This window comes from Puma concolor, chromosome E1 (assembly GCF_028749965.1).
Source record: "Puma concolor isolate L17-30 chromosome E1, mPumCon1.1.hap2, whole genome shotgun sequence".
Classification (NCBI taxonomy): domain Eukaryota; kingdom Metazoa; phylum Chordata; class Mammalia; order Carnivora; family Felidae; genus Puma; species Puma concolor.
This window is the reverse complement of record NC_141680.1, coordinates 40,601,936-40,613,728: the sequence shown is the minus strand read 5'-3', so window position 1 is coordinate 40,613,728 and position 11,793 is coordinate 40,601,936. Positions and strand designations below refer to the sequence as shown.

Genomic DNA, 11,793 nt, shown 5'->3' with positions numbered 1-11,793 from the left:
CGTAAGAGAGAGAGAGAGAGAGAGAGAGAGAGAGAGAGAGAGAATCCCAAGCAGGCTCCATGCTTAGTGTGGAGCCTGACGCAGGGCTTGATCCCACACTCCCTGGGATCATGACCTGAGCTGAAATCAAGAGTCAGATGCTCAATCGACTGAGCCACCCAGGCACCCCTGATGTGACATCCTCTCAATCTGCAGTGTTTCACTCCAAATATAGCTTTCAGACAAATCAGCTAACCCTCTTCCCAGGCAAGCTAACAAACGTCTCAAAGTTTCAGGTTCCTGTCTCTAAAATAAAAATGGGACTTGTAGCATTGTGTCATTATGTATATTAAATGAGATCATATATACAAAACACTTAGCACAGTGCCTGGCATACAGTTGGTGCTTAATACATGCTTATTATTTCCTCTCCTTGAAGAAAGGAGTGGTGTAAGGATAGAATCTGAGATAAAACACATCCATGGAACCCAGCCCTGGACCATGCTTCACCCTCTCTTTCTCCAGTTCCCCCAACGAACAAATCAGCTCAGACTTAGACCCTCCTGTGGCATGTTCTTGAAATTCTCCCCAAGACATCAATGCTTTGGGTAGGTGAAGAAAAGCCAGCTGGGCCTTTAGAGAATAGGAAAAGATTCTAGGAGGGCAAGGCATGAGTCTCTCCCAGGCACATGGCTGCTTCCCTGATTCTGGGGGAATCCCCAGGGTTTCTGACCCAGGTTTGCATGACCTAGGCAGGGAGGTTACTCTCCTGGGCAATGGTTTGCTTGGTGAAAAAGGAGGGGGAAGGGAAGGCACCTAAGGAAGTCTGACCTGGTTTCCAGCAAGGACCCACCCTCAGTCAGTCAGTTAGTCAAGCAGTCAGCCCAAGATTTAGGCCACCCAGGATTTGTACAGGCGTTGCCCTGTTACCCAGAACAACACACTGGCAAGGAGCACAGATTCTGGGTCAAACACACACACATCTATGCACACTCACACCATTCACACTTACACACTCACATGGGCAGTGCAGTCTCTCACTTATATGATCACATGCATACTCTGACGAGAGTTTAGAGCTCTTGATCCCTTTTCTTTCCTCTGCTTTCTCTGTGCTGTCCACTCCCCCCAACCCCAGTCCAAAGAAATCCAGGAGAATTAAAGAATATTTGGGAACACACAGACACACACAGACACACAGACACACACACACACACACACACACACACACACACACGATCTAATCCTGCCCCCAAATGGGGAGGTCAGTCCTCAGAATCCCAGACCCTGAGGAATCTGAGTGGAAGTGTGTGCAACATGGAGCCAGGGCTGTGCTTGCTGTGCTGGATCTTCGATATGCATCCATTCCACACAGTTCTAGTCTGAGCACTGTTTATTAAGAGTCCAGTTCCTTCTTGGGCTGAATTTGGCTATAGGCGGAACAGTGTGTGTGTGTGTGTGTGTGTGTGTGTGTAGAAGTGAACTGGAATGTCCAGCTGGCGTGGGGGGGGGGGGGGGGGAGGGAGGCTGTGTTGAAATGCACCTGTTGTCTTAAGGTCAAGGTTGAGGTCAAAGAGAGGCCAAAGCTAGATTCTAGTCTGTGTCTCCAAAGGCCAGACAACTCAGCTTTTTCTCCCTCCCTTTGGTGCCTCTGGGTCCCATAGGTCTCTGTCTTTCTCCCAGTAGCTACTGGCAGAGAGAGGAACGTGGGGGGGGGGGGGGCGGTGGCAGGGGGAGATAGGCTAGAAGCTTCTGGAACCAAGGACGAGTCTTGCCTCTTGATTCTTCTGTATCCTTCCCTCCAATTGTAGAAGGAATATCCCAAAGTTACCTCTTTGTCAGGGAAGAAAAAGGGGGCCCTATAAGAAGTGCTGCAGAGGAAGGAGGGAGCAGAGGTAACCCCCCTCCCTTGCTCCCTCCCTCCCAAGCCTCCGCCTTCATACCTCACTTAGACTGCAAAACAACCCAGCTCCTTGCCAAGAGTTAGGCTGACTGAATTTCAACTCTCCTTGCCTCTGCTTCCTCTTCCCTCTCACTGGCTGCAACTTCAGGGAGAGAATCTTGACCCCTGGCCCTTTCCCTATAGGGAAAAAGACCAACAAATAGAACAGGAGGTGGGTGGGATCACAAGCCTCAGGGAGGGTCCAGGACAACTGGGAGTGTGTTGGTGTTGGTACTCGGGCTGGTGGGGCACTAGAGGTCGTGCCCAGAGCCCTGATTTTGAATCCAGCCCTGGCAGATACTTGAGCCCTGGCCCTGCTTCTGATGGAAGAGTCAGGACAGGCTCAAAGAGCATGCAGTCCTAGACACAGCAGCTTACCTCCCAGCTTTCCCTCCAGAGCCCAGCAGGAGGGGAGGGGGGGAGGGGAGAAGGCTGAGTTCAGAACCAAGCTTTCCTGAAAAGCCTCTTTCCCAGTTTGTCCTAGCCCCTCCCAGTTTCTCCCACGCTGTGTTACAGCTTCCCAGCTCTGGGCCAGAAGGCCAGGGCAGGCCAGGGAAGCGCCCCCTGTCTTCTCTCTCCCACATTTTTGGGCGGGGGGAATAAAGTAAAAGCCCAGGCCATTCTAAGGAGCCCATTTTAGGGAGCACATCTCCCTAAAGGGTCTCCTAAAGGGAGTCAAAGGGTCAGTGATCAAGCCAGCTACTCAGTCACCTCTCAGTCAACCTCACAGCCCTCTCAGTTCCTCTCAGTTCACTCAACTCCTCACCACCCAGCTTCCTCCTTCCTTGGCACCCACACTCCTCCTTTTCTCTACCTCTTTGCTGACTGTCATGTTTCCAAGCATCCACCAGTGCTGCTCCAGGCGCTGTCTGTGAACAAGTGGGGAAGGGCTTCCTGTGAGGGAAAAGCCTCCCTCCAAGGACTGGGACTGAGGAGGAAATTAGCAGGAAGCAGCAGGTGGCTCAGCCTCACTTGGTTGCTTGGAGAAGAGGCCCCCATCTCTCCCCACAGTCCACGTCCTCAAGTGGGAGACATCTGTTTTCACCAGTGGGGCAATCGCTGCTTTGAAGGGGGCCATTTCTAACCCCTTGTTCAGTGTTTCACTGTGTGTCTGCTCATCTCCCTGATGTTTGGGAGGGCAGAGGGAACTAGGAATGAACGTCTGACCTTGGGCCACCCACTTCTTCTAAGGCTCATTTTCCTCTTACTGAGGAAAGGATACTGAGGAAGGGGTGGTGGTGGTGAAGATGATCTTCGTGTTCCCTCCTGAGTTCCCTTATGTGGGATCTGCATGCTGCACTCAAGCACCCAGAGTGGTGGAGGTGTCACTCTGCCCCCTGCCTCACCTCAGCCCCATTACTTTAGGATCTTAAAAAGCACTTTCACCATAAAGTTCCCTTCCCTGGTCCTTTTTATTTCCCAGACAAAAGGAAATGACTCACCCCCAAGTCACCTCGAATGAGTGAGGTGGTGTCATACAAGCAGACAGGGAGTCCCCAGAGACAACCTCACCCGCATGGCAACTCCTCCTCCCTTAGGGATGCTTTCCCTAAGGAGAATAAAAGGAAAAAGGGGTCACATTTCCTTTTGGTCCCTGGACTTGGCCCTGCAGCAGAAATTCATCTTAAGCTCTTGACTTTGGGGATATCTCCCTCCCCTACTGGTCATATCTCCTTGTGTCACTAGTAACCTCAAGGCGAGGTCAGTCCGGCAATCACGTGAAGCCCTCACGTTTGCAAGGTTTGCAGAAAGAGCCTGTTAGCTTTGATCTCCCGGCGAACAGCCAAGCTTGCCAGTCCCTCCCCAGGAATTCACATGCCTCTGCCATACAGGCTTTCCAAACACGCCACCCTGAGTCTTCAGGGCACACCCGACCCGATACGGCTCTTAGCTCCTCCCCGGGGCCCAGCAATCGCTTTTGCAAAGCAGAAAGGGGGAAATATACGCAGTCCGCCCACTTTGCCAGCGGACTACAAATCCCGATAGGCTTGGCGTTACGCAGGCGCACGGAGCTCAACGTGCCTGCTGCTGGAAAAGTGTGTCACTGGGGCACGAGGCGCTCCCTGGGATCACATGGTACCTGCTCCAGTGCCGCGTGCGGCCCGGGAACCCTGGGTTGCTGGCGCCTGCGCAGAGCCCTCTGTCCCGGGGAAAAAGGCTGGGGCAAAAGGCGGCTGAGATTGGCAGAGTGAAATATTGCTGCCGAGGGAACGTAGCAGGGCACACGTCTCGCTTCTTTGCGCCTGGGTGCCCCGTTTCTCCCCATCACCTACTTACTTCCTGACTGCAACCTCTCTCCCTCTGGGACTTTTGCACCGGGAGCTTCAGATTCACTACCCTGCAGCGCTGTGGAGCCGTCAGGCAGTGGCACCCCGTGCACTGCAGAGACCCGACCCTCCTTGCTACCTTCCAGCTAGAAGAACTACAGCAGGCTGATTTCCCCTCCCCCACACTCTGCTCTTCCCATGCAAAGCAGACCTCCGTTGCCTCTGCGTCCTACCCTTTTGCAGGGCTGCAGTCAGGCAACCCCGAGACCTTGCTGCAGGGTGCCTCGGATCTTGTTTGTGATCCGTGGGATCCACTCTCCGCCCTCAGTCAGTGTCCAGGGGGCGACAGCAGCAATTGCAACCTCCAGTCTGTGTCAAGGTCCAGTTTGAATGACCGCTCTCAGCCGGTGAAGACATGACGACCCTGGACTCCAACAATAACACAGGTACTGAGATTCTTTACTATCATCATCCTTTGGTACTGTCTCTTCGCTTCCATGTATGCCTTAGAACAAGAGGAACTTTTTAAGGGGCTGGGGACTCCCTCGGTCTGGGGATTTGCTAGCATAACGGGTACCATAGGCTGGGATTTCCAGAGCGAGTTATTCGTCCTGGGAATGTGCCCAGAGGCGCCCCACCACCACCTCTCAGAGTCCCAAAGCTCCTTTTAGCCTGATGGACTCGGATCCCGGGCAGGAGGAGATGGAGAGCGGGTATATGTGATAAGATGCACAGTTTAGAGGGACTGGGAGCTTTGGAGCAGTGCCCCAAACGCCCCTTTTCCCCCCTCCCCCCTGCCCTGCAGCTGTAGCATGGCTGACCCTCTCGGAAAGATGATCCTCTCCTTCCTCTCTTTCTCTTCCCCTATTTCCTGCAAGCTCAAGGGAACCTGAAAAGCAGTGGGGCGATAGGGGCTCCAGGCAGGAGCGGCTGGGGGAATGGGTCGGATCTCACTGGGGAATCCTCAGTGACAGTAGGGAGCGGCACTTGAGGAGCCAGCAGAGTGGTGCTCGGCCCCAGGGAGGACACCCACAGCGCCCGGGAGGCCCGGAGGGCTCACATGGCTGCGGAGCCGGGCCCACGTGCTGCGTTTGTTTTCATTCAGCAGAAGCCGTGGCCGCCACCCCATTGGTCGTTGTCTCCCGGCCCCGTTACATAATGAGCTCCGCCCCCCCCCGGTCGCCCCGGCAACGCGTGTTCCCATCTCTCCTCCCCTCAGTTGCCCCAGCCCGGCTGGCGTTTGGGGCCCAGCCCGGGACTTGGAAGCCCAGGAGGGGCGGGACGGGGGCGGGGCTGATGCTCCTGATTGACGGGACGGGGAGGGGCGGGGCCTCGGGTTCCGGGGTTCCTCGTTGGGGAGCCACGTGCAGGAGGCACACGTGGAGTGAGGACGTGAGGCCGGCTGAGGGCCCGGCTCCCGCCCCGCCCCGCCGAGATCTGGGTGAAGCTGGGCTGACTCACCGCCCCCGCCTGCCTCTTTTTCCTGTCCGCCTGCCTGGGACGAGAGGGGGGTGGGGAACCTTCTCCCCATCCCTGAAGCAGAGTAAGCTGGAGCTATCCCTGACCTCTCATGGCCTCGTGTTTACACTCCTCAATGGTACCTCACATTTAGCCACTCTTGTCTCCTCATTCCTTTTCTTTTTATTTTGTTTGCACCTACTTCATTTTACTGCCTTTAGACTCAGTTTCGCCACATTCCAAATTCTTTCTGTTCCTGGAGCATCTCTTACTCCTGCAAACACTGTCTTAACTCCCCACCCCCACCAAACCAGCAGCAGTCTGTCAGAAAGGACTTCCCCAGAACAGCTACATCCCAGAATCATTACTGAAAGTCTTTTTTTTTTTTTTTTTTTGGTCACAGAAAACTGAGACCCAGAGAGAGAGGGAAGGTAACTTCCTCTAGGTCACAGATCAATTTGGTTCTGATAGATCTGGATCTAAAACTAGACTCTTTTGAGCATCCCCCTCACTTCCAGGTTAGAATCATCTTTGGATGAAAGTCTTACTCCCTTTTAGGGGATGGGTGAACTAGGTCAAGTTCATTTACCACCAAATGATATCCCATCCCATCCTCCCCCCACCCCCCACCCAGCTCTGAAACTGTAGGAGCTGACCTGTTGTGCAACTATTTTATTGGGAGCTGGGTTCACCCTGACCAACCTTGAGCTATTTTAGGGTTGCCCTGCCCAGCTCAGTGTGTGTCAGTGGGTGAGCAAGACATGTGCCTCTGGATACATGGTGACATGGCTTGTGTTGGCTCACACGTGTCCTAGGATCCTCCCTTTTCCCACCCCACCCGTGGCAGGCCAAGCTAGGTGCTTGGCAAAGGTGTGGCAGGCAGGTCACCTTTTCTCCTGCTAATGCCACGGGAGCACAAACACCTGGTTGACAATGTAACCAGAGGGTCGAAGTCCCTTGAATGGCTGAGAGCCAAGGTCGTTGTCACCTGGCTGAGAGATCTAAAAGGGGAATTCCTAAACCCTAGGCTGGACAATTTGTTTTTCATGTCCACCGCCTGCAATGGGCATTGCTAAGTCTTCCCTGGACACGGAGGGAGAGTCCACTCTGACTCTTGCTTTTGGAGGCCAGGGGAACCAGCCGGGGTAGTTTCAGTACCTTTGGAGAAACGTCTTCCAGTTTTGGGGGAATGTCACTGTCTTACTCTTGTAAGACCTTACTCTCCTCACTGTTGGCTAGCTTGCCCCAAATAGTCTCATCCCTGGAGTGGTCTTGGTGTTAAAATTGGCAGCTTTTTTTTTGGAGGGTGAAACTGGGCATTCTGAATGGGTCTCAGCTGCTCATCCCATCCTCACATCTGCCACTAACGATGAAGTCATTAGCTAGCTTCAGTCCGTATTCCCAAGGAAGGCTTCTGGGGTAGCGGGGTACATATATGAGATGCCTGCAGAGGTCATGCCTTTAGGGAGGCACCTCACACCCAAGGCAGAAGTTGAATGTACCCTGCAAAGAGCCTTGGGGTGTCGGTTGGCCATGTCATATCTGGTTTGCATTGGGGAGTTGCTTATTGTGGTTCTTCCTGGGACTCCAAGATTAAGGGTTCCACAGTTAACTTCCAAGCATGCAACAGTGGGAGGTAGATGGGGGATGAGCAGGAGTGGTGCCCTAGGACCAAAGATACATGGTGCTGACACCCCCTTCCCTTGTGTTCTCCTGCCAGGTGGTGTCATCACCTACATTGGCTCCAGCGGCTCTTCCCCAAGCCGTACCAGCCCTGAGTCTCTCTACAGTGACAGCTCAAATGGCAGCTTCCAGTCCCTGAGTCAAGGCTGCCCTGCCTACTTCCCACCATCACCCACTGGATCCCTCACTCAGGACCCAGCTCGCTCCTTTGGGAGCATTCCACCCAACTTGAGTGATGATGGCTCCCCTTCTTCATCTTCCTCCTCCTCCTCCTCCTCCTTCTATAATGGGAGCCCCTCAGGGGGTCTACAAGTGGCCCTGGAAGATAGCAGCCGAGTGTCCCCCAGCAAGAGCACCAGCAACATCACCAGTGCGTAAATTTCCAGCTGATTTGGGGGAAGTTGGCCAGGACTAGGTTGGGACTTGGTGTTTAGATGACACGGTTATTCCCAGGGCCTACCCTGGCCTCAGGGATTTCTCCTAGAGTTGCACCAACCGCTGTCCAGCCCAGTCTGGATACTGGAGGAGCTCCTCAGCTTTTCCCCTAGAATTTCCAGCCCAGAAAACCTCCACATCTCTGGTCAGACAGCCCTCCTGCTCACCTGCTGCCCCTCTCTTCCCACAGAGCTGAATGGCATGGTGTTACTGTGTAAAGTGTGTGGGGACGTTGCCTCGGGCTTCCACTATGGCGTGCATGCCTGTGAGGGCTGCAAGGTGAGGCAGGTTGGGGTAAGGGCAGAGAGGTATGACCTCATTCCCCCGGACACATAGGCCTGGCCTGGATGGAGATGCTTACTAGCTGCCCCCGTCCTTCCAGGGCTTTTTCCGTCGGAGTATCCAGCAGAACATCCAGTACAAAAGGTGTCTGAAAAATGAAAACTGCTCCATCGTCCGCATCAATCGCAACCGCTGCCAGCAGTGTCGCTTCAAGAAGTGTCTCTCCGTGGGCATGTCTCGAGATGGTAAGGCGGCACTGTTGCCCCACAAAGCATCCCCACAACTTCCCCCCCACTTCCTTCCACCCAAAGTTTGAGTTAATCCCTCCCTTAAAAAAGTCCCAACAGAGACACGTCAGACTGTGAGTCTCCTCTGTGTAGGGGATGCCCATCTTTCATCTTTTTGGATAAACACACTTCTTTACTATTCGCTCCTCTGGTCCCCTCATAGGGCAATCCCTACTTGGAAAACTCCCTCAAGGGGCGTGGCCTTGGTTTTAGTTTTGATGTCGAACCCCAAGCGTTCAGGGCCTTGCCCTTTCAAGAGGAAGGAAGGAAGAGAAGCGTGTGAGTGTGTAGGAGAACTTCCTGACGCTGCTCTCATCCTGTCACAGCTGTGCGTTTTGGGCGCATCCCCAAACGAGAGAAGCAGCGGATGCTTGCCGAGATGCAGAGCGCCATGAACCTGGCCAACAACCAGTTGAGCAGCCAGTGCCCGTTGGAGACCTCACCCACCCAGCATCCGACTCCAGGCCCCATGGGCCCCTCACCACCTCCCGCTCCGGCCCCCTCACCCCTGGTGGGCTTCTCCCAATTCCCACAACAGCTGACACCTCCCCGATCCCCAAGTCCTGAGCCCACAGTGGAGGATGTGATATCCCAGGTGGCCCGGGCCCACCGAGAAATCTTCACCTATGCCCATGACAAGCTGGGCACCTCACCTGGCAACTTCAATGCCAACCATGCATCGGGCAGCCCTCCAGCCACCACTCCTCATTGCTGGGAAAGTCAGGGCTGCCCGCCTGTCCCCAATGACAACGTTATGGCTGCCCAGCGTCATAATGAGGCCCTGAATGGTTTACGCCAGGCTTCCTCCTCTTACCTTCCCGCCTGGCCCCCTGGCCCTGCCCACCACAGCTGCCAGCAGCCCAACAGCAACGGGCACCGTCTATGCCCCACCCATGTGTACCCAGCCCCAGAAGGCGAAGCACCTGCCAACAGTCCACGGCAGGGCAACTCCAAGAATGTTCTGCTGGTGAGGGCACTGGGGGTGAGGTGGGCAGGGGGCCTGGGAGACTGGATTTAGCATAGGGCAGCTGGGTGTGCCTGGAGGCTAATGCAGGGATATCCTCTTCCCAGGGGGGAGGATGCTCAGCCCTGCAGTAAGGGCTGTGCCTGCAAATCCCTGATCTCCACCTGGCACCTGATTGCTCCTTTACCTAAAAGACTGATCCTCTAGGGCCACAGCCTCTAACCTGGGCAGAAGCTGGGGTCCAGCCCTGCTGGGGGAACCCACCTGAGCCAGTCTGGTTGATATTCTCCTCCCCAAATCCCTTCCTCCTCCAGGCATGTCCCATGAACATGTACCCCCACGGACGCAGTGGGAGAACCGTGCAAGAGATCTGGGAGGATTTCTCCATGAGCTTCACACCTGCTGTGCGGGAGGTGGTAGAGTTTGCCAAGCACATCCCCGGCTTTCGTGATCTTTCTCAGCACGACCAGGTCACCTTGCTTAAGGCGGGAACCTTTGAGGTGAGTGACCCTTTGTGCTCCCTGGTCTTGACCTTGGGAAGGATCCCGCAGAAAGACTTGGTATCTAGGATAGGGAGGGACTCTGAAAGGCTTTGGAACCCCAGTATCTTTGTCCTGGCAGCCTCTGACTGCTGAAGGAAGGGGCAGAATCCCTTCCCTTCCTGCGTCAGGTTGGCTGGGACTTCTGTAATCTCAGCTGGGGTGTCAACACATCCCATTACCTGGAAATAACACCTTAGGGCACATTGCTACCCCCATTCTAGACTCAAATTAATTTTGGTGAACTTTTGCGACCTTGTCCCAGGTCATGGGTAGTGACAAAGTTAAGACTCAGATTCAGCCCTGCTGGATTCTAAAGCCAGGGTGATGTTCCCCATCCTTCCATCTCTCCCCCACCCCCACCCCACTGCCCATTCAGAACCCACCCACACTCTTTCCCGAGAAACCTAAGGCGGTGCCAGTAAACCCTTTGGAAAACTTTAGGGGCAGTTTGGCAAATGCTCCTCCCACCCCACCAGGGTGACTGTCCCTGTCCCCTCTCCCTTAGGTGCTGATGGTGCGCTTTGCATCGCTGTTCAACGTGAAGGACCAGACAGTGATGTTCCTGAGCCGCACCACTTACAGCCTGCAGGAACTTGGAGCCATGGGCATGGGGGACCTGCTCAATGCCATGTTTGACTTTAGTGAGAAGCTCAACTCCCTGGCGCTTACCGAGGAGGAGCTGGGCCTCTTCACCGCGGTGGTGCTTGTCTCTGCAGGTAGGTCAAGCTCTCTCCTGAGCCTGACCCTGGAGGGGGGGTGGGGGGGAGGAGGCGGACGCAGTTCGATTCAACACACCTTTTATGGAGTACCTACTCTATGCCAGGCCCTGCACCGGGCACTGGGGATACAGACATGATTCAGACACAGTCTAGCTGGGGAGACAGACTCATGCCCGACTAATTATAAAACAGTGAGATAAGTGTCACAGTAGAAGCATGAACCAAGGGCTTTGGAAGCACAGACAACTATTTCTGCCTGGGGGAGCTGGGGAAGGAGGTGACACTTGAGTGGGGCCTCAAAGGACAAGTAAGGTATTGCCAGGCAGAGAGGGGGAAGGGCATCCCAGGCAGAGGGAACTACAGAGCAAAAAGCAAGGGAGCCTGGACACGTTTGGCCTGTTCAGGGAAGGAGAGTGGCCTTGTGGGATGGGAGGTGACCAGCCCTGCTGAGCCCATGCTCCCAGCTCTCAGCTGCCTCCTGCTCTCAGGGCAGAGGCCTGGGAGAAGGAGTTGCGCTCCTCTCCTCCTCCTTCCCCCGTGGGCCCTCCGAGGGGCTTCAGGGAGAGGCTGCACCGGTGGCCGGGTCCTCCTCCTTCTTCTCCTCCTCCTCCTCCTCCTCCTCCTCGCAGACCTCCTCCGGTTCCTCCTCAGAGGAGCTCGGGGAGCCTGCCTCACTGCTGTCGTCTTCCCCACAGACCGCTCGGGCATGGAGAATTCCGCTTCGGTGGAGCAGCTCCAGGAGACGCTGCTGCGGGCTCTTCGGGCTCTGGTGCTGAAGAACCGGCCCTCGGAGACTTCCCGCTTCACCAAGCTGCTGCTCAAGCTGCCGGACCTGCGGACCCTGAACAACATGCATTCCGAGAAGCTGCTGTCCTTCCGGGTGGACGCCCAGTGACCCGCCCGGCCGGCCTTCTGCCGCTGCCCCCTTGTACAGAATCGAACTCTGCACTTCTCTCTCCTTTACGAGACGAAAAGGAAAAGCAAACCAGAATCTTATTTATATTGTTATAAAATATTCCAAGATGAGCCTCTGGCCCCCCGAGCCTTCTTGTAAATAACTGCCTCCCTCCCCCATCACTGACCCTCCCGTCCTCCCCTATTTAAATCACTCTCCGCCCCCCCCGCCCCCCGCTTATTCTCTAGCCCCCCGATTTGTTCTATTCCTGTCTCAAATCCAATAGTTCACAGCTGAGCTGGCTTCTGTGGTGTGTGCTCGTTTTGGGGGTGGGGGTGGA

General features: G+C 55.1%; 1 protein-coding gene across 1 annotated transcript; it reads left to right on the top strand.

Annotated features, from left to right (window-relative positions):
* The first annotated feature begins 4,007 nt into the window (after window positions 1-4,007).
* On the top strand, window positions 4,008-11,584 carry NR1D1 (nuclear receptor subfamily 1 group D member 1). The gene is made up of 8 exons (XM_025917532.2): window positions 4,008-4,634; window positions 7,367-7,699; window positions 7,955-8,043; window positions 8,147-8,291; window positions 8,660-9,300; window positions 9,612-9,797; window positions 10,345-10,555; window positions 11,254-11,584. Exons 1-8 carry the CDS (start codon window positions 4,604-4,606, stop codon window positions 11,451-11,453), a joined length of 1,836 nt encoding a protein of 611 aa, XP_025773317.1. The 5' UTR covers window positions 4,008-4,603; the 3' UTR covers window positions 11,454-11,584.
* The last annotated feature ends 209 nt before the right edge of the window (window positions 11,585-11,793 follow it).